Source organism: Echeneis naucrates, chromosome 23 (assembly GCF_900963305.1).
Source record: "Echeneis naucrates chromosome 23, fEcheNa1.1, whole genome shotgun sequence".
Classification (NCBI taxonomy): Eukaryota; Metazoa; Chordata; class Actinopteri; order Carangiformes; family Echeneidae; genus Echeneis; species Echeneis naucrates.
Genome location: NC_042533.1, coordinates 15,579,132 through 15,599,534, shown reverse-complemented (window position 1 = coordinate 15,599,534; position 20,403 = coordinate 15,579,132). Strand labels below are relative to the sequence as shown.

The following is a 20,403-nucleotide window of genomic DNA, read 5'->3' as shown; positions in this document are numbered from 1 at the left end:
CACAACCCTGCAAATGTGGTGCAAAAAAATGGATGGATAGATGAATAGCAACACCAATTTTAATGTTGGCAGCCAAGAACATTTCAAGACCTTTTCTTCTTGGTTTAAAGTAAACAGTTTATTTCTACAAAACAGTTATGTAAACTGAGCTATTAATAACAGCTCAGTTTTCCAATCTGTGCCAAAACACAGACATCTATATTTTAAATATTGCTAGGCTCATCATGTAGCCAAGCAAAGTCCCCTTTAAATACAGGTCAGATGAGATGGACACACTCAGACAAAGCGTTAAAAGAGTTTTCTGTGAAAAAAAAAAACATCTTGCAATGTACAACATATGTAGCCATGAGTTGGACAGAGTAGAGACAGTAAAAGACCAACCAATCATCGTTTGATCAATCTGGATTTCTGCTGTCATATGCAGACCAAATCCCTAATGCTGTTGCTGCTTGTGGTGCATTAAGGTGGGGAATATCTTTTTGGCACATATTAGTCTCTGAACTGATAGTAATGTACATGCTGCAGCCAACCTGAGGATTGCTGCAGACCATGTGCATCCCTCTGTAGTCAACCACCTTCTGCTGCCTACTACCAGCATTAAATGCACTGTTGCTGAACACAAATAACTCATAATCCTACATCAACTTTTCCAGCATCATGTTTGGTCCATGGCAAACCGAGGGTGTTCATAGCCAGTATCAGAAATGTTGACCTACTAAAGTGGCTACTGACTACGTGCACAATAACACGAACAAAATAAAGCTTGCCTCCATGCAGAAGCTTTCTGTTTCTTGACCGTGTCTGATGTCAGGATAAAATCCTTTGTCAAGTGAAGCAGAGGTTCTGTCTTTCAATGGGGTAAAATCAAAGTCAAGCTCCGTCTGTGCGGCCGATTCGTCTACTCCCCCTGCTGGCCAAGGACCTGGATGTTTGCTTTTGTCCTCTTGCCTTTGACTCCAGGTAATTTAATGGTCTGCTCTGTGATCTCATTGTCATCAGAGTCTGATTCCTCCTCAGAGCTGGACGAATCATCTTCTGATGTGCTGTCTGCCTCACCAAGTTCCCCCAGAGCTACATCCTGAAAAGAAGAAGAAATCACAACTCATGAAATGATTCAACCAATAACATCACCAGAAATAACATTTAATGATGAAAGATTTATCAATGGGATTGCATATATTGGAGTGTGTGTTTTTGTTGATGATTTTTTTCTTTCCTTTTTTAATTTTTAAAAATCACAATTTTTTTTTTTTTTTTTTTTTAAGAAATAATCAAGTAACTATTAAACCTATGTAATGACTGTATTAATATGCTTTTTGGAGCATAAATTTAAAAGATGTTCGTGATTTTGAAGGCGCTGGCCAGTGTCCTCAATCACTGAATCCTCAATCACGAAGCCAGCTTATCATGCCTGGGATCTCTTCGCATTATCTGGCTTCCCTTACCCAGGCATCCGGAGTCTAGATACGCTGTCTCACAAAGCCAGTAGTAACCTTGCTAATTGAACCTAGGGTTTTCCCATCCAGCTCAGTGCGTGTTCACAGAAAAGGGGCGGGGTTTGTTGCAACCGACAAATCGGACCATTGGAAAGACACAAAGATGCATGTCTCACCATGGAGGAGCAAGCTATTATATTGAGAAAATATTAATTCTATCATTCAATATTTCAAGCAAAATGTAACAGTTGCAGCTGCCAAAAACCACAAGGAATGCTGGGAAAGAATTCTCTGTAAATGTGTAAATTACAGGATCAATAATATTAAATCCCCACCACATCAGCAAGATTTACTGTGTTGCATAAATTTATGTGGGTGAACTAGCTATACTATAAATCAATATTTCAAGCAAAAAGTAACACATTTGAAGCTGCCAGAAGCTGCAAAGAATGCTGGGAAATGAAAAATTAATTTACGCATTTGGTCGATGTATAAATTACCAGGATTATAGTATCAAATCTCTGCCACATTGGCGGGATTTACTGAGTGTGTCCCATTAAACCCCCCACAACGTAGAACCAGATAAGTGGTAGAATATGAATGAATGAATGTGTCCCATAAATTTATGTTTCTGATTCCCCCCCCCCCCTTGACAATTTTTACCTCATTATTTCAGCTCCAATGTCAGTGGAGCACAGCAGAATTGGGACCAAGTCTCTCTCTATAGAGCTCCTCTCACAGTTAGATTGCCCACCTCTATGGGCTCTTCTGTGACTGGGCAAGGTATTTTCCAAGAGATAGATTGGCCAGTAGGTGGTTTGATATACCTGCTGAGCCCTAAACCCCAACTTACCCTGCCCCAGGGACAGTTAAGTAAGTTATCTTGGCAACAAACCCCAACAGAAAGTAGACTACCTTCATAACACTGAAAATCAAGCTGTGATGAAGATGGCTCCATCTCACATGGTTAACATCATGCTGTGTGTATTAATGTTTGTGCTTATGCAACACAGGAGGGTTCTTCAGCTTGCAGTTCTTGGCAGCTATGGAAAAATCTGTCCTACACAGAGTATGAAACATGAATCAGCCGTGGGGCAAATACTACAAACAGCAGTGTCTACTGTCTATTGTTTGATGGTAAATGGGGCACCACTAACACACAGCTAATATCAGTCTTACCTGGAACTCACCAGTCTCCAAGGACAAGTTATGGTATCAATCTCCTCACTCAACATTTTAAAGGCTGCCCTTCACACCAGGGTTAACCCTGACGTTTCCTTGCTTAGCTGATATTCAGCTTTGAGATGGGTTGCCTATAGCTTTGAGGAACAACTAGAGGAATCCTGTGTAACACCTGAGCAATTCAACAGTATTATTCCTATGAAAGATAATTTCTCCTCCCGAGTCCCATTTGCACAGTAACAGTCATGAATATTTTGGTTGCTAATATGTCTTAGTGGAAGCAGTGCTTGGCTTCACTTTTCAGCCCCAGTGTCAACATCCATGTTTACTTACAGTTTACTGAGACTCACCATCTCAATGACCTCCTGTGCCTCCTCCACATTCTCTATGTCAAAGTGTCTGGCAGGAGCCTCCTCCATCTGCTGCTTCAGCTTCTCATTGGCTTCAGCCAGCTGAGGCAGGAAGTCCTGCAGCCTCTCTAGCACTGATAGACAGCAAAAAACACACATCATTCAGTTTAGTTTATCAGTTTTTTTCCTGAAAGCCAATGATGTAAAGGGTTAGTTCATGACAAAATCTTCAGCGGGGAAGTAATGTTCAGTCTCACCACTGCTCCTTGGGACTCTCTCTGTCTGGGGTCTGCCAGCACTGGGCTTGAGGAGAAGCTTCTCATTGAGACCTGGAGATACAAGAAACAAGGTCATTACACCTCATCGCATCACAATTAATTTCATGTTCCTCCTGTGTGATGGACATGAAGCAACAACAGGAGCACAAAGTTAAAAAGTAATTGTGATTTATGATGTTTAATGTTTCAAGACCCACAAGGAACTTTCATCCTGTAGTGAAGAAAGTTATGTGACATCCATAATCCTGATAAACTGTCTCACAAAGCTGGTTATCGACCTGCTAACTGAATCGTGGTTTTTCCATCTCGATCAGTGCACATTCACATAAAAGGGGCAGGGTTTGAGCCTATCACCAAGCGAATTTAGAGATGTGACCCCTGCTTCCTTTCACTAATTGGAGTTTATATGAATCACTCACCAAAATGAATCGCTCACTTGGGTTATTTGAGTCACTGAGTCAGTGCGCACACAAGCTCCATCCAGTGCCAGTTCCCACTCATTTTATACTGTTTGAACCACTGATTTGAAACTGGAAAATTATCAACTTCAAGGACATTTCTTATTTAGCATACTACTTATCTTTGCAAAACAAACATAGTGTTGTGTTTTAATCTGTGTTTCAGTGTGTAAGTGGATGTGCGCATGGACGGTGATGTGGCCAGGGTGGGGGATCTTGTTGTATTTCTTCTTATTTTTTTAATGTGTAAAGCACTTTGTGTAGCATTGTTGTTGTTGTTTAAAACTTGCTATATAAATAAAGTTTGATTGGAATGATTGATACAATGACTCATTTCCCTCTATCAGAGTTCCACCTGAGCAGACTTTCAATTCAGGTAGGTAAGGGGCTCTCGTAGTGCTGAGTGTGTGAATGCAGTACTGCTGAACTCATGAGTTTGAATCTGAACAGGTTACTGCAAGAGGAGGGAGTGGGCTTCTGTGTACGGGTGAGTGACAGCTCATAGGGCAGAGGGTAGCAACAAACCAGAGATGCTGCCTTTCCCGCAGGGGAAATATAGTGATTAACTTCAGTCCCTGCAGTCACAGTCGCACAATAGTGACTAGTTATCTGGTCTGTGGTTTGCAGTCAGCTAAAGGTAGCACGGATGTATAAATAGAGATGATGAATGATGTATGAGTCCTATGATGACTTTAGGGTTTTGAACGACTCGTTCAGGAATCGCACATCACTTAATCGGACCACGGAGAAGATGCAAGGACCTGCATATTTCACAATGAAGGAGCAACTATAATATTAATAAAATATCAATTCTATCAATCGACAATGCAAGCAAAATCTGACACAGTTGCCAGAAGCCGCAAAGAATGATGGGAAAAAAGTCCCTGGAAATGTGCATATTACCGTAATGATTATATTAAAAAACTAAAAAATCGGCGAGATTTACTGTGAGTGTCGAATAAATTTGTGCTTCCGACTTTTTATTTTTATTGCTTAACAATTTTATCGTCATTATTTCAGTTCAAACCCCAGGGGAGCAAAGAGGACTTGGGAGAAAGTCCCCTTAGCTCGTCTGAGAATGGGCAAGCCATTTTCCCAATTGATGGGTCAGTAGGCTGTTTTATATACCTGGTGAACTCTTATCCTGAAATTAATCTGCTCTGGGGCAGTTTAAACGCGCCCCGTAAATTACCATGACAATGTACCCCGATAGAAAGTAAAACACTTTTGTGAGACTGAAACCCAAGGATTACAACAACAACAACAACAACCAAAGTCCGATTGCTTATCCCTTCTGTTATTCCGACAGCAACAGTAGCAGACCGAACAGACCTGAACCGGTGCCGCATGACAGGAGAGCCCGAGAGCTCGTTTTCTCCGACGTGAACTCCATTCCTGTGCTTATCCACGTGTTAGCAGCCACAGCAACTTCCGGGTACAACGTGATAAAAACGACAGATGGGAAAAGAGACGGCGCCGTCCTCTATTTTGGGGCGACTTGTTAGGTTCAGCGGCAAAACATGACGCACCACTGAAATATGAACGCTAAATAGGCCGCATCTTATTTGGTTAATCCCAAACTGGCTAGCTGTAGGAGGTGCCGGCCAAGTGCACTCTGCGCCTGTGTACAAGTGATGTGCGATTCCTGAACGAATCGTTCAAAACTCTAAAGTCATCTTAGGACTCATGAATTATCATTCACCATCTCCGTTAACTCGTTCAGTGACTCATCCCTGCTACTAACCTTAGCTAACCGCAAAGAGGAGACCAGGCAACGTGTCAATATTGTGCGACTATGACTGCAGGGACTGAAGTTAATCAGTGTAGTAGCCCTGCTGGAGAAGCAGCACCTTCGGTCTGTGTTTTTATAAAATATCCATATACAGTATATAATGCAACCGAGACCTTCTACTAATTACTGACTGAATGCTGAAGATACACTGGGGTTTTGGGGGTTGTAGTTTGTGTCGGTTCTTCTTTTCTTTACACAAAAACAGGGACTATCAACGGCCGCCAGGAGCTGATCGCGAGAGTGGAGCCAGATATCACGAGGCGGAAGTGTGCACTCCAAAGAGGACGACACCCACATACCTAATTTCCTTTGTGTAATCATAACATAAGCTTCACTAAGAAAAGACTGAGTATCAGACTTCGTGGACTGACGCTGGCGTTATATGCTGGTCAGGGAGACATCGTCTGGTTCAGAGCTCTGTAAACGATCTCTTTTTCTATAGTCTACTTTGCTGTTAGATGAATAATAAAACATGTGAAACTGATTTGGACGTCTCATGCATCCTTCATCAAACGAATGCGCGAGTTCACTTTGGAAACTCAACAAACCCATAAAGGGAACCACACTCAAATCACACGAAAAATAGTAATACAATAAAATAAAGTAAACAACAGCTGGGTTACAGAGTCACACTTGTCGACTTTGTCATTTATGACTCCTCTCGCCGGTAACTCGTTTGGAGTCAAATTCGTGATTCATTTAAAGTTTGCTTTCACTATATCAATCAATCAAACTTTATACAAAGAACATTATACAAGAACACTGTTGCGCAAAGAGCTTCACATTTTAAACAACAAAAATCAACAAGGTTATTATTCCTCAACCTGAGGGGTATACTACGAAGGAAGCTCAACAGAGCTGGGCTTTCTTTAGGTGAGCTGGCTCGACGCCATTTCTGCAGAAAAAATGTCCGATTACGTGCCGCATATTTCAGCCAAGAGGAGCAGATTATGATATTGGAGAGCTATAAAGAGTTCAGACCGATAAGAACAGCTAAGAGCAACACTGTTTCTACAAACAAGGCAAGAGAGGAAGCCTGACCAAAAAAAAAAAAATAAAATAAAAAAAATCACAACGTGCAAGTTAATATAGTGCGTAAATTAATAAAGCATGAAGAATACATGGAAATCACTTAGATTGGGGCCAAATCAAGGTGAAATAAAATTTGATATGTCTAATTTGTGATGAATAAATTATGTTCTAATAGTTGTAGTGTCAGCAGTGCAAATCTGGAATCTGGAATGTGGATGATACACTGCGTAACATATTAAGTGTTAATATTATTTTAAGCAAACAAGAAGAAAAATTAGAGGAGAAAGACTAGAAGGGCCTGCTCCAGCAGATTACATGGCCTCAGAAGAGCTGACCCTTGCAAAAAATGAAGGGCAGCAGATCATGAAGGGGATACAAGGGGATATTCAATTAGATCCTGGTACTGGCAGCTCCCAGCAGCAAGTTTTCATCCAGGTTATGTATAAGTGCTTTAATGGTAAAATACTAAATGCATATTTATCATTTCTCAGATGAAAAAAGTCTATTTTACAGTTGAAGGAGACACATTAGTGTTGCTCAAGCCGCCAGCACACACCCTTGCTTGCCCCCACACAGAGATAACTGTTAAAGTTGTCATGTACTCTTACATGAACAACTCAATGACCTACTAATACAGGGTGGAGCAGACAATGTGAGGGTCCTCTATAAAAGGAATCTAGAGTTGGATAATCAGAAAAAAAGATGGAAATCAAGAAACTAAAACTTGAGATCAAGAACTGGAGTAAGAGGAAAAGGGTAATGCAGTAAATGGTACTTTAAAATGTTTTAAGCATGACTGACATTGTATACTTTTGAGTTCCAAAAGTGAACTCACGTATTTGTTTGATGAAGGATGCAGGAGATGTCCAAATCAGTTTCACATATTTTATTATCACATCTAAAAGCAAAATAGACTATAGAAAAAGAGATTGTTTACAGAGCTCTGGACCAAACTATATTTCCCTGACCAGCATACAACTTCAGCGTCAGTTCACGAAGTCTGATGCTCTATCTTTCCCTGGTCCAGTTTATGTTATGGTTACACAAAGGAAATGAGGTATGTGGGTGTGACTTCTTCGGGTTGCACACTTCCTCCTCGTGTTATCTGACTCCATTCTCGTGATCAGCCCGTAGCGGCTGTTGATGGTCCCTGGTTTCTGTGCAAAAAGAACAGACAAACTACAACTCCCACAACCCCAGTGTATCTTCAGCATTCGGTCAGCAATTAGTAGAATGTCACAGTTGCATCATATACCGTATATGGATATTTTATAAAATATTTTTTCATTCATGTCTGTCCATTCATTACATTGCGCAGTTGTTACTTTCTTTATTCATGTAACTGTCACTCTTTAATTCATCATGAGCAGTTCATTAAGTTCAAACAATATAATCAACAAAGAATATGAAAGCAAGTAAGAAGCATAAAAGACCAGGCTATGTTAGCAGCATAGGCTACCCCGGTGATATAGACAGCTTAAAAGAGAGCCGCCTTCGTGACACGGGAAGGGTTGGCTTCAGGCTCAACATAGCTCGCCAGGGCACTAATCTCGCTTCGTAGTACACTCCTCTGGCCACATCACCATCCATCCACACACACACACACACACACACACACACACACGCACACACACACACACACACACACACACACACACACACACACACACAAACGCAAGCACACACAGATCCATTCACACAAAGACACTCATATTATAAGAGGACATTATGTTTGTTTTGTAAAGGTAATCAGTGCGCTTGGTTTAAAAAATGCCCTTAAAGTTGATTTAAGAAATGTTCAAATCGGTGGTTTTAACTTTATAAAATCAGTGCGGAGTGGGACTGATTGGAACTTCTGTGCTCACTGACTCAGTGACTCAAATGAGCGATTACCTTTGGTGAGGGATTGATATAAACTCGAGTCAGTGAAAGGAATCGAGTTACCCCATCACTGCTGCGCACTACAAATGATCTGTGTGGCGCTTTTTGTTCTCAGTCAAGCCCGTATTTAAAACAGAAGGTCTCACTCCTCCTTAATTTTGCTACCACAAAACTCCTCGGTCATGTTTTCACATTTTCATCGTTAGTTTGTCTTTCTCTGTCGAATTTTAATAAAAACTTAGATTTTTACACTGTAATGGACAAACTGGATGTTTCGTAATGATTTTATACCCCTCACAAAATATGAAGTGAATAAAATCTAGAATGATGAGGACTGAATAGTATCTGAGGGGGGGATTTGCCAATCCTTTAGCTTTTGTTACATTCACAACAACCATCTTTTTGAAACCATGAAAGGACTATGTGACGAATGTGGGTCTTAGATCCAGTCTTTACGAAAGGAGTAGCTCACCTGATCTGACATAGACGATCTTTTGTGGCGCTGTTTGCTGTGACGCGGCTCTGTCGCTGTCTGTCAAGAAAGCTCGCAGCTCCTCTGGGTTAACAATCACCGCATCAGAAAGGTAACTGCGGGAAAACACACAAAATGCCATTGATGATTTGAAGGACCATTTGTTGGCTTACTTTGGCCACTGTGTTCTCCTCGCTGAGCTTCTTGCGGATTCGTTGTCTGCCCAGCTGGCTAACATTGCTGTGTCAAGCACTATAAACAAATATTCACAGCTAGCCTGTATTTTCGTGTTGGTAATGGCTAGCCTGTGCTTTTAGAATGCGTTGACCCAGCTCGGTGCCACGAAACAGAAGTTAGAGAAACTGAGTCAGAGAGAGGAAGGTATTGTGGAGGCGCTAATGATGATAATGTGCTGCGGAGTAGAAACTGTAGCATGTGGTTTCTCTTTACCAACAGAAGACATGTAAGGCCGGCGTAAACGTACGGATTTCTAACATCACCCACTCTCCTGTTCTGACGTGTCCTGTGCAGGTGCTACTAATGCTGATGTATGATTCCAACATTGATATCTTATTTTCACTTTGCACTTAAAACAAATGAACACTAAGGAAATGCTAATTTCCCTGTCTTCACATTTTGTGATTAATAGCATCTGATCGACATGTCTCAGCTGCCAGAGGAATGTATCTGGCCAACAGCACTGTGAGAGACAGAGACTTGTGTGGTGTCTTTGCGGGCTAATGGCAACAACTAATAATCTATAACTGAATGTAAACACGAATTAGAGGCCAAGTGGCAGAGGACCAACAACCACCTTAAAATCCTGAATGTGGTGTAATGTGGGTCTTTCTGGGTCAAACTCCAGTTACTCATCTCGCATAGATTTCATCAAAGCCTATTTGTAATTCTTTAGAAAATAGCTGGCTAAGAATTGGAGGCAAAGTTATCTGGTTTGAGGTATGAAGACTTTAGTTCTGAAAGAGAAGTGACTCAGTTGTTACACATGTGTCATATTATTTTCCAGCCATGTTTTCCTCCTCTTGTAGCTACTCTCCTCTGTGGTCTTGTATTTTTTCTCCAGAGCCTGTTTTCAACATGGAAGATGCACCATAGCCAGTCCTAACCATCTTTACTGTGCATTACTTGGCATCACCATCAGACTGGATGACAGGAGATGAGACACTGCAGCCCTAGACCACATGATGAGTATCAAAAGTCTGGGAGGAGCTTTAGGGGACTCCCTGGGCTCTAGCCTGACGGTACGTATGAGTGGAGCAGGTGGTGGGTGGAACTCTCTCTCCCTTAAGCCTGTTGCCTCTGGACGGATCACCTCTCTGTTCCAGAGCATGGTCCCCACTGGTTATACCAAGTTGCAGGAGGAGCGGCTTGCCATGGTGGACCTTGGAGGTAAACCCGAAGCTGGCCCTCTCCAGAATGGCTACAGACAAGAGGCATCTTATGCAGAGAGCCGACGGCACCTGGACCGGGCCTCTCGGTCCTCTGTGACTCTTTCTGACTGTGGAGATGGAGGCTACTCTGAAACAGAGCCCATGCTGGCTGAGAGGAGGTTCTCCAATGAGGAGGCAAATGAAGAGGAAGAGGAGAATGAGGGAGAAGGCCAGGGATCTGATGTACAAAATATGCCCAAAGAGTCTGCTCTAGCTATGGCACTGCAGATTCTGGTGCCTTTTCTTCTTGCTGGATTTGGAACTGTATCAGCTGGAATGGTGCTGGATATTGTACAGGTAAGCCGACTTACAATACAGCTATTGTTGCAAGACAATCCTGCCTGAGCTTCAACCCTGGATGGCATTCAAGGCTAAGGCTTAGATTGTATTAGTTAAGATTTGTCAGATTTGACAGTCTAGAACTGTCATTACACGTGTATTATTATACTAAAAATTTTTTTTTAAATATATATATATATATATATATATATATATATATATATATATATATATATATATATATATATATATATATATATATATTTTTTTTTTTTTTTTTTTTTTTTAATATATTTATATATTTGGAGTAATTAATTATTCTAATGTGTGTCTTTGGAATCCACACAGGTTTTAGCCCAGAATCTTGCCATCAGGCCATCAGGCCACCACTGAATGTGCCACCACTGAATGCTGTTGTATAGAATATAAATACATAAACAGGTCTTGGTGAGCAATAATGAATGTCTCCTATAACGAGAGCTGTGAATGAAGACCTTTGCAGTCACACAGTATGGGATTTTCGTGGTGTTGTAATGTGTGATGGTTGTTAGAGTTATGTTCTTAATTTACGGCAATATTTCCAAACTATGGCTAAATCAAATCAAATCAGATTTATTTGTATAGCGCCAAATCATAACAAAGTTACATCAACATAATTTACATTTAGAGCAGGTCTAGACCAAACTCTTAATAAAATTATTTAAGAGACCCAACAGATCCCTGATGAGCAAGCACTTGGCGACAGTGGCAAGGAAAAACTTCCTTCAAGCGGCAAAAACCTCGGGCAGAACCAGGCTCGGGGGGGCAGCCATCTGCCTCGACTAGTTGGGTTGAGAATGGTAGAGAGAGAGAGGCGGAGGCATGGGGGTGGTGTAGTGGAGGGTGAGAATGAGAGCAGGAGAGGGGGATATTCAAAACAGGTGTAGGCAGGAACATGATGCTGCATGAAGTTCATCTCTCAACTCAAGTTTGAGGTCAGAAAAGAGACATGGCATGATCAGCATCGTGAAGTCCCTAGGATGCTCCAGCACTGTTTTGTAATACTTAGACCAATGAGAATAGGTAACCACCAGCTCTTGAGTATACAAACATTGAGGGTGTTGGATATGGCCTCAGTAGTTTTCTTCAGGTGCTTTCAGACCTATAGTATTGTTCGATTGCTTTGGTCCACACCAGGCAGAAAAATGTTACAATGTAGCAAGCAGACGTTGGCATGGTTCGGTTGCACATGTGCATATTTCTAAACAAACCAAATTAGACCGCAAAGACACCTTCCTCACAGAGAAACATGGCATTTTCGATAATTTTGCAAGGAGTGACAGTTTTGTGTTGTGCTCCTTTGGCTGATCCTCGCCTATTACATTGTATGTGTCGGTAATTTTCTGCAAACAATTCATTTCGAACATGAGTCGCGGCTACAACTTGAAAACAACGTCATGATGCATTGGACACCATGGTATTTGGGCTTTTTTCATTTTGAGCCGCCGTTTAATAAACAAATGGGTCAACCATGGGATCAACAGGAAATAAAATGAACAATTTTACCCACAGCTCAGTATCCCCAATACCCACAATGCATTAAAACTAGACCGTTTTGATCCAATTTGTTTCGGTTGCTTTCACACCAAAGGCACCGCACTAAAGTTAGGGAGATCTTTTTGATTGTCACAAAAGAAAACAGACTGAATATATTGAATATATTCATTTCCATACTGGATTTTTAAGAAAGATGTTTGTTTGCTTGCAGTCTTAATTTTTCCAGGATCTTCCTACTTTTTTTTTGTTTGACACAAGGGGCAGCACGGTAGCATAGTGGTTAACACTCAGCCTCGCCTTTCGTGGGTTTGATTCCTGGACCTGAGACTTTTCTGTGTGGAGTTTTCATGTTGTCCCTGTCCTTGTGCAGATTTCCTCTGGGTACTCTGGTTTCCTCCCACAGTCCAAAGACATGCATATTTAGGTTGACTGGTGACTCTACATTGCCTGTAGGCAGTAGTATGAGTGGTCTTTGATCTGTGTGTCTGCATGTGTTGGCCCTGCAATGAACTGGCAATTTGTGAAGGGTGTACCCTGTCCCAATGTGAACCAGGATTGGCTCAGCAGGGGGTGCTGGAACCAATCTCGGGTTATCCGTTGGGGTCAGAAACGGATAAGCAGTAGCAGATGAATGAATGAATTAATGTTTGACATAAACCAACAACTATTAGTGAGTGGAGTGGAGCTTGAAAGTTTGTGTGTTCTTGTGCACAACACATACTAAGCAGGAAGCCACTAAACATTGCCACACAGGGATATGAGTGGTTAAAATTCCACAAGGTAGGCCTTGGTGATGTCCAGAATTTAATATCTCAGTGTAGTTCAACCAAAATAGGATGTTATCCAGTGTAACTGCTGGGAATGTTTTGGAATAGTCTTTTTAGATTGCTTGTGTTATGTTACATATGTCTCTTCATAGTTTGTGTTATAGAGTTTATATTACATCTTTGTATCGCATGCTTCTATCATAATTGGTGCTGCTACTAAACAGCAGTTGCTCTATAAATTAAATTGCCACTTTAAATACTTGGTTACAGATGCTTTAAAGTCAATGAGAGCCTGAAGTCTCGTGCCCATAGACATCACCAAATTTTCCCTTCAGTTTTTTCTTCAGCAAGTGAAATGCATGTTCGTTGGATTCAGGTCAGGTGATTGACTTGGATTTTGCAAAACATTCCACTTTTTTGCAGTTGCAAGCAACTGGTTGATAGCTTTTGCAGTGTGCTCTGGGCCATTGTCCATCTTCACCGTGATGCACCATCCATTGAGTTCTGAGCCTATTGGCTGAATATGAATAGGCAACATAGCTTGAAACACATCAGAATTCATCCTGCAGCTTTTGCCAGCAGTTGCATTCTGAATAAATGTAAGAGAACCAGTTACACTGCCAACCATACATCCCAAGGCCATTACATTACCACCATGCTTCACTAATGAGTTGGTATGCTTTGGATCTCCATGCTCTGTCTATAATTCTGGTTCAAGTTGATCTTTGTCTCATCTGTCCAAAGGATGTCCAGATTCCAGAACTGAGACGGGCTCTTTTAGAAGGTTTTTGGCAAACTCTAATCTGGCTATCCTGTTTTTGAGGTTCAACAATGATTTGCACCTTGTGGTGAACACTTTGTATTCACTCTGGTGAAGTCTCCTAACTGTTGACTTTGACACAGATACGTCTACCTCCTGGAGAGTGTATTTGATCTGGCCAACTGTTGTGAAGTGTCTGTTTTTCGTGACCAGGGAAAGAATTCTTCTGTCATCCACCTTGCTTGTTTTCTGCGGTCTTCGATGTCTTTGGTGTTCTTGAGCTCAACAGTGTGTTCTTTCTTTTTAAGATTGTACCAATTACTTGATTTACCCACACCTAATGTATTTACTATTTGTCTGATGGATTTTTTTTTTCTCCAGCCTAATGATGGCTTGCTTCACTGTAGGGCTGCAGCTGTCGAATATTTTAGTAATCAAGTATTCTACTGAAAATTCCATCAATTAATCGAGCATTTGGATAAAACATATTTTTGTTTAGTTAAAGAGCAATTATACATGAGGAAATAAAACATTTCACTGAATGAACAATTGGTTTCCTTTTTCGTTGTCACGTCATTCCTCCATCTTCCCAATGCTAAAACCAAACACATCTGCCCCCTCCTTCTTCTTCCCTTGCGAAAGTGATGAAGATTAATTATCTAATTAATTATCCATGATCTCCTGAGAACCTGTTACCATTTTAAACTGCTTTATTGAATTACTGCCAGGATTCCGGACTACTGTCTGTTAACTTGGTTATTCACAGATGAAACTGCAAATAAGGAATCAGCCTTTTCTAAATAATGGCACGTCTATGACTGTGAATACCATAGGAAGTCTGACTGAAAGTGGAGAAATCCAAAGGTTGGACTGAAAAAATTTTCACAGGTCTGTCTTATCCACAGCACTGGGAGGCATTCCAGTACATTACAGAGATCTTCATTCTGGTTCCTGCTCTGCTCGGCCTCAAGGGAAACCTGGAGATGACTTTGGCCTCCAGGCTGTCCACAGCGGTGAGACACACACACAGAGTCAGAGACTAGTTTGCCATGCACTATAAAATATAAAACAATAGTTTTTATGTTGAATATAACAGGATTTGTTAATTTAGGATTCATGTAAATATTGCAATGTATCAAAACATTATTCCTGTTGACTGAGGAGCTGTCATTCCATAGTTTTGGCCAGCTGGTGTGAACAAGCTTGATGGATGAATCTTGATGAGACTACTCCCTCGCTGTATATGCCAAGTATCATTATTGTTGTGATTGGAGAGCTGGGCTCCATATTCATGCTTTATCTGCTTAGCTGTTTTTAGGCTCCTGCTCTATAAAGACAAAAAGACTTATTCTGACTAAATATCAATGACGTTTCAAGTTTCCACCAGTTTCACATCTCATCCTCATCGCAGCAGGGTTGATACATTATTGTTGTATGGGCAGTCAAAACATAACTTAAACATAAACATAATGATATTGTCTGTTTAAAACTGAATTCACTGTGGACTTCTTAAGTGATGCATCATGTTTTGCATGACAGCTGTAAAGCCACTGACCACAGCACGCCACAAAATTTGACTACATCTCTCATCTGAAGAAAACTGAGAGCCTGACCTTAGCTATCTGCACAGCTTTCTCCACTGTCACTGTCCTCTTCTAAGTTGGAGTTTTATTTTCTTAGAGAAGCTTCAAGATAGAAATATGTGGCGGCATTTCGAATGGGTTTTGGATTGACAGCCTTGAGATTTAGGACTTAGTAGAGTAATGTGCTGATGTAGCAGAGTTTTAGGGTTAGGGTTAGGGTGGTTTCCAGTAATGGGAGGGAGGAAGGCCTTAAGCAACCAATTCAACAGAAAAGTCAGATAAGGCATTTGTGGCTTCACTTCAGGCAGTGTAACAATTGTGGCAGGACTTTTCCAGTCAGTGATTGTTATTTTACAATCTTACTGAACCTCTGCAAATAGATGTTATAGACATGCATTGTGCTGGGATTACATATGATATTTTCTTTTCTAAAAGCATGAATACTAATTGCGCTAAAAGTATGGGTATGAACAATATATGGCGTTGGAGACCATTATAAAGACAATAGTCAGTCACAGGTAATAAAGTGGTTTTATTGGCTCTGCTATGAGCATGTGTGTAGCTTTGAAATGGACTTAACAGCTAAGGTTCATTTACTTATTGGTGCCAAACAACCACCACAGGAGGTGGCGATGCTGTCTCTGACGAACTGTCCAACATTGTGGTTGGACAGAGAAAGGGAAAGAGGGAGGAAGTTGCTACAAACAGCTTTACAGTGCAAACATTTTAGCAATTGAAATTTTAAAGAAATATAAAATAATATGTGGCAGTGCCTGGGGATATTGTGGCAACCTACCACAAATAAATCAGTGTATGGAAAGCAGCTGAATTTTTTTGTTTTATTATTTTTTCGTTGATAAACTAGTTGTGTGTGTACTCAGGATCTGAGACATTTTGGATCATGGCGGTAACCAGATTTAATTTTCCTCTCCTTTTTGCCTATTTATTTTTCTGTCGTCACTCCTGACACAGGTAAATGTTGGCAAGATGGATTCTCCAATAGAGAAGTGGAACCTGATCATTGGCAACCTGGCACTGAAGCAGGTAATTACACACCACATACAGTGCTGTGAAAAAATATTTGATCCTGATTTCTTACTTTTTTAAATGTGTGTCACACTCAACTGTTTCAGATTATCAAACAAATTTAAATATTAAACAAAGATAACCCAAGTAAACATAAAATGCAGTTTTTTCTGTGATGATTTTATTTGTTAAGAGAAATATACTATTTATATAATAAATCCAAATCCACATGATCCTGTGGCGAAAAAGTAATTTCCCCCCCTTGTTAAATGATGAGGTAACTGTGGTTAATCATGTTATTGTGTAAAAGTTGAGTTCAATTTCATAGCCACACCCCAGGCCTGATTGCTGCCAGACCTTTCAAATTAAGAGATCACTTAAATAAAACTTGTCTGACAAGGTGAAGTAGGCCATATTGAACCCAAGACAGATAAGAAGAAAAGTAATTGGCATGTCTCAGTCTTGAAAGGGTTACATAGGTTCTACATCTTTGGGACTCCAGTGAACCACGGTGAGAGCCATTATTCACAAATGGAGAAAACATGGTACAGTGGTGTTGTGCCTAGGATTGTGTATAGTATTGCCTCTTATCAAGTCTCAATCTGGAAGGGATCTTCTTTACTGTGGATTGACTTAAGAACAATTACTGACAGAAGGAGTGTAACAATGCTTTAATTTATGGGGGTTTTTATTAATTAAAAAGGGATGAATAAAAATGTGCTCATTATATACAGGTGTAAATCGAAGCATAAAGTAGGCGAAACAGGTGAACTTGGATATGTAAATGGAATGGCATGATATAATGATGATAATTAAATTGAGAATTTGGGCGAATGAATTGCAGATCGTTTATAAAAATACAAGGAGTCTATCTGAGGAAGGAGAGCTCTAAAACTAAAATTTGATTCACTGTTGTCGAATATCCATGCCTCGCACCACTGAGAACAACCCGCTTGGGAAGCAGATAAACGCCTCCTTACTTTGTAGACGACTCAACTGGCCACGCAAAGAGCAGGAGATATCCGACGAGAGCAGCCGCGTCGAGGTCCTCAGCTGACGTGGCTGAACCTGCAGACCTGAACCCAATTAAGTGGCATGACCTTAAAAAGGCTGTTCATGTTCAGAAACCCTCCAATGTGGCTGCTTTAAAACAACAAGAGTGGGCTAAAATTCCTCCACAGCAATGTAAAAGACTCCGTGCCAGCTATTGCAAACGCTTGACTGCAGTTATTGCCACTAAGGGTGGTTCAACCAGTTATTAGGTTTAGGGGACATTTATTTTTTCACATGGGCCATGTAGCTTCAGATGGCTTTTTTTCCCTTAATAAATAAAATTGGCGCTTAAAACTGCATGTTGTGTTTATGAGTTATCTTATAAACTTATGTTTAAGTTTGCTTGATCTGAAATGGCTAAGAGTGAAAAAGGTGCAAAAAAAGTAAGAAATCATTAAGGGGGCAAATACTTTTTCACAACACTGTTTAGTCCCAATACAGGCTTTTTCATAGAAAATTTATCTGAGTTCAGTTGTCGGGAAGAACAGCAGCACAGTGGTTGGCACTGTTGCCCCACAATAAGAAGCTTGTTGGTTTGATTCCCAGGCCTGAGGCCTTTCTGTGTGGAGTGTGTACGTTCTCCCCATGTCTTCGTGTGTTTGTGGCAGGTCCTCCGGTTTCCTTCCACCGTTGAAAGACATGCATATTCAGGTTAATTGATGACTCTAATTTGCCTGTAGGTGTAAGTGTGAGCAGCTGTTTTTCTGTCTCTGTGTTTACCCTTTGATGGAGTGGTGACCTATCCAGGGTCTACCCCACCTTCACCCATTGGGATTGGCTCCACCACCCCCCATTACATGGAAACAGATAAGCAGTAGAAGATGAATGATTGGTTCCAATTGTCCATACTTTTTCTGACTGAATACTACTTTAATGTTTCAAATCAATACAGTTGTGTAATATACACAAATGTTATACCCAGTGCTTTTTGTTTGTAAGGTCATAGTGTGTGGTCTGTGTAATGCTAGTGGTACAGTGTTGTAATTAATTTAACCCAGGTGGGCATTTGCTAAGACTGTGCCATTGATCTTTGTGTGTAGAGTACAGGCTCTAATAATTATCAAGGCACACACAGATAAACACATATACACAATAAATATCTGGGGGTTTTGAACAGCAGTGCATCCGACATGTTGCACAACAACATCCATCAGCATCAGATGTTCGGTGTTTTATAGCTGCGTATATGCAAGTTTATTGCTAAACCTGTGGCTGTTGGCCTGTGTTCTCACACATTTTCATGTGCTTTTTGTTCATCATTTAAAGAGCACAACAGTAACCACCTCTTCCCTCCCTGCTGCAGGTTCAGGCCACAATGGTGGGCTTCTTGGCTGCAGTGGCAGCTGTGGTTCTTGGTTGGATCCCAGAGGGGAAATTCCAGATGAGCCATGCTGTGTTACTCTGCTCCAGCAGTGTGGCCACGGCCTTCATAGCCTCCCTGCTGCAGGGTAAACAGACACACTTGCACTGTTGAAATGAAACTGTAGAAGCTGGGTCATGGCCACTGAACTCACTGGAGGTTATGATGACAGAAACACAGACTGGGTGTATAATAATGTCAGAAAGTGACGGGTGATTTGTTGACCATACTCCACCCTCTTCACACCATATTCAGGTATCATCATGGTGGGTGTGATTGTGGGTTCAAAGAAGACAGGCATCAACCCAGACAACGTGGCCACTCCCATTGCTGCCAGTTTTGGTGACCTCATAACATTGGCCATCTTGGCCTGGATAAGTCAGGGCCTCTACAAGTGCCTGGGTAAGTGAATAATTGCTACTGTCACACACTGAATCACAGAGGAGACAACCATGACCACAGAGAGTGGTCACACACTACCCAGGTGGCTCAGGGGTGGTTTTACTCATGACGTCAGAGATAGTCTGCAGACTAGTTAGCCACACCTACATTTATTTTAAGGAGTAAAGAGTGCATCAATAAGAAGCTTTGTAACAGTTAGTTGTATAGCTATATCGATACAAAGGATTTACTGTATACCAATCTTTATAGGATTCTTTTATTTTACAGTGAAGACAGTCAGTATTAAAAAGTGAATATAGTCTCCCTGCTCATATCATAATATACTCATAATTTGCTCTCACAAAATGTGTGTAACCTGTTCCCTTAGACTCCTTGATGATCTGATTAGTCACAATGACTTCCCAACGCAATTTTGCCTATAACTCACAAATTCATATGTTAATCATGACAAAATGAATCTATAATATTTTTAAAGATAAAATAAATAAAAATAAAAGATTAAATTAAACACAAATAGCTGTATTTAAGCCTTGTGGTGTGCACACTGCCTGGGGAATTAGTGGATTACACTCAATAATTCTGAAGCTGCTTAGGCTACAGAGGAGCTACAGTTTGTGCTGCAGCTAATATTAAAAACCTAGATTGCTTCATGGTGGAAACAGTGTGCTCCTCTCTCCACTGAATTTGTAGACTGTTGAGTCATTTTCACCGAGTAAATTGGATAAAAATTACTTTGGGAAAGATTGGAGGGAAATGAGCAGTGGAAATTATGGGAAATGTTAAGTCGTTTTGTATCATAAAAGTTACATCATGAAGCAAGATGACATCGCTAATTAAGTTCAATGAGCTGTCTTCAGTGTAGTTAACCTCATGCCTCAGCTCTTAGTTGTCTGTAGAGAGTCTGTGTGAACACAACCAGAAAAAAGAAACAACATTGTTGACGCAGCCGGACAGTATAACATTACTCATGGGTCTAATTCAAACCAAATAACAAGTGATGAAAAAAGAAACACTTTAGGTAAGAAAAAAACAGGAACAGGTAAAATGCTATCAGGCATCTCATAAAATCTGTGTTGACTTGGAGAGTGGTAAAGATAAAATGGCAACATACTATTAAACATCCTGCTTCATATTTTAATTTACTATATCATATTTCATTACTTTTACATACATATCATTTAGCATATTATTGTAAATAGTCATGTGTCCAACAGCAAGGCTCTGTGTTTTCATTATGTGCATCGACAGCTGCAGGACTTCTCCAGAGGGCAGCCACCTTTTCAAATTGTCTGCTGACACTGCCCAACT

General features: G+C 40.7%; 2 protein-coding genes across 3 annotated transcripts in view; one reads left to right on the top strand and one right to left on the bottom strand.

Moving 5' to 3' along the window:
• Nucleotides 1–70: 70 nt before the first annotated feature.
• Nucleotides 71–5,312, bottom strand: nopchap1 (NOP protein chaperone 1). The gene is made up of 4 exons (XM_029495444.1): nucleotides 5,037–5,312; nucleotides 3,226–3,297; nucleotides 2,969–3,102; nucleotides 71–1,078 (listed from the first exon to the last, which is right to left on the bottom strand). The coding sequence occupies exons 1-4, from the start codon at nucleotides 5,095–5,097 to the stop codon at nucleotides 899–901; spliced, it is 447 nt and encodes a 148-aa protein (XP_029351304.1). The 5' UTR covers nucleotides 5,098–5,312; the 3' UTR covers nucleotides 71–898.
• Nucleotides 5,313–8,913: 3,601 nt separating this feature from the next.
• Nucleotides 8,914–20,403, top strand: part of slc41a2b (solute carrier family 41 member 2b) — a 36,383-nt gene continuing 24,893 nt past the window's right edge. The window contains exons 1-7 of one of the 2 annotated variants that reach the window (XM_029495120.1): nucleotides 8,914–8,993; nucleotides 9,963–10,140; nucleotides 10,225–10,626; nucleotides 14,577–14,684; nucleotides 16,227–16,298; nucleotides 18,637–18,781; nucleotides 18,949–19,095. In XM_029495120.1, the coding sequence (XP_029350980.1) occupies nucleotides 10,081–10,140; nucleotides 10,225–10,626; nucleotides 14,577–14,684; nucleotides 16,227–16,298; nucleotides 18,637–18,781; nucleotides 18,949–19,095 (934 nt within the window). In that variant the 5' untranslated portion in view covers nucleotides 8,914–8,993; nucleotides 9,963–10,080. Of the gene's footprint in view, nucleotides 8,994–9,962; nucleotides 10,627–14,576; nucleotides 14,685–16,226; nucleotides 16,299–18,636; nucleotides 18,782–18,948; nucleotides 19,096–20,403 lie in introns of both variants that reach the window. The other variant, XM_029495119.1, reaches the window with a different exon arrangement.

Bases quoted from the DNA above. Each gene is read 5' to 3' on its own strand.
- nopchap1 (XM_029495444.1), bottom strand. From the start codon at position 5,097: ATGGAGTTCACGTCGGAGAAAACGAGCTCTCGGGCTCTCCTGTCATGC. The intron at 3,298-5,036 runs GTCTGTTCGGTC...TTGTATCTCCAG, and splicing joins GTCATGCGGCACCGGTTCAG to GTCTCAATGAGAAGCTTCTC. The intron at 3,103-3,225 runs GTGAGACTGAAC...GCTGTCTATCAG, and splicing joins GAGAGTCCCAAGGAGCAGTG to TGCTAGAGAGGCTGCAGGAC.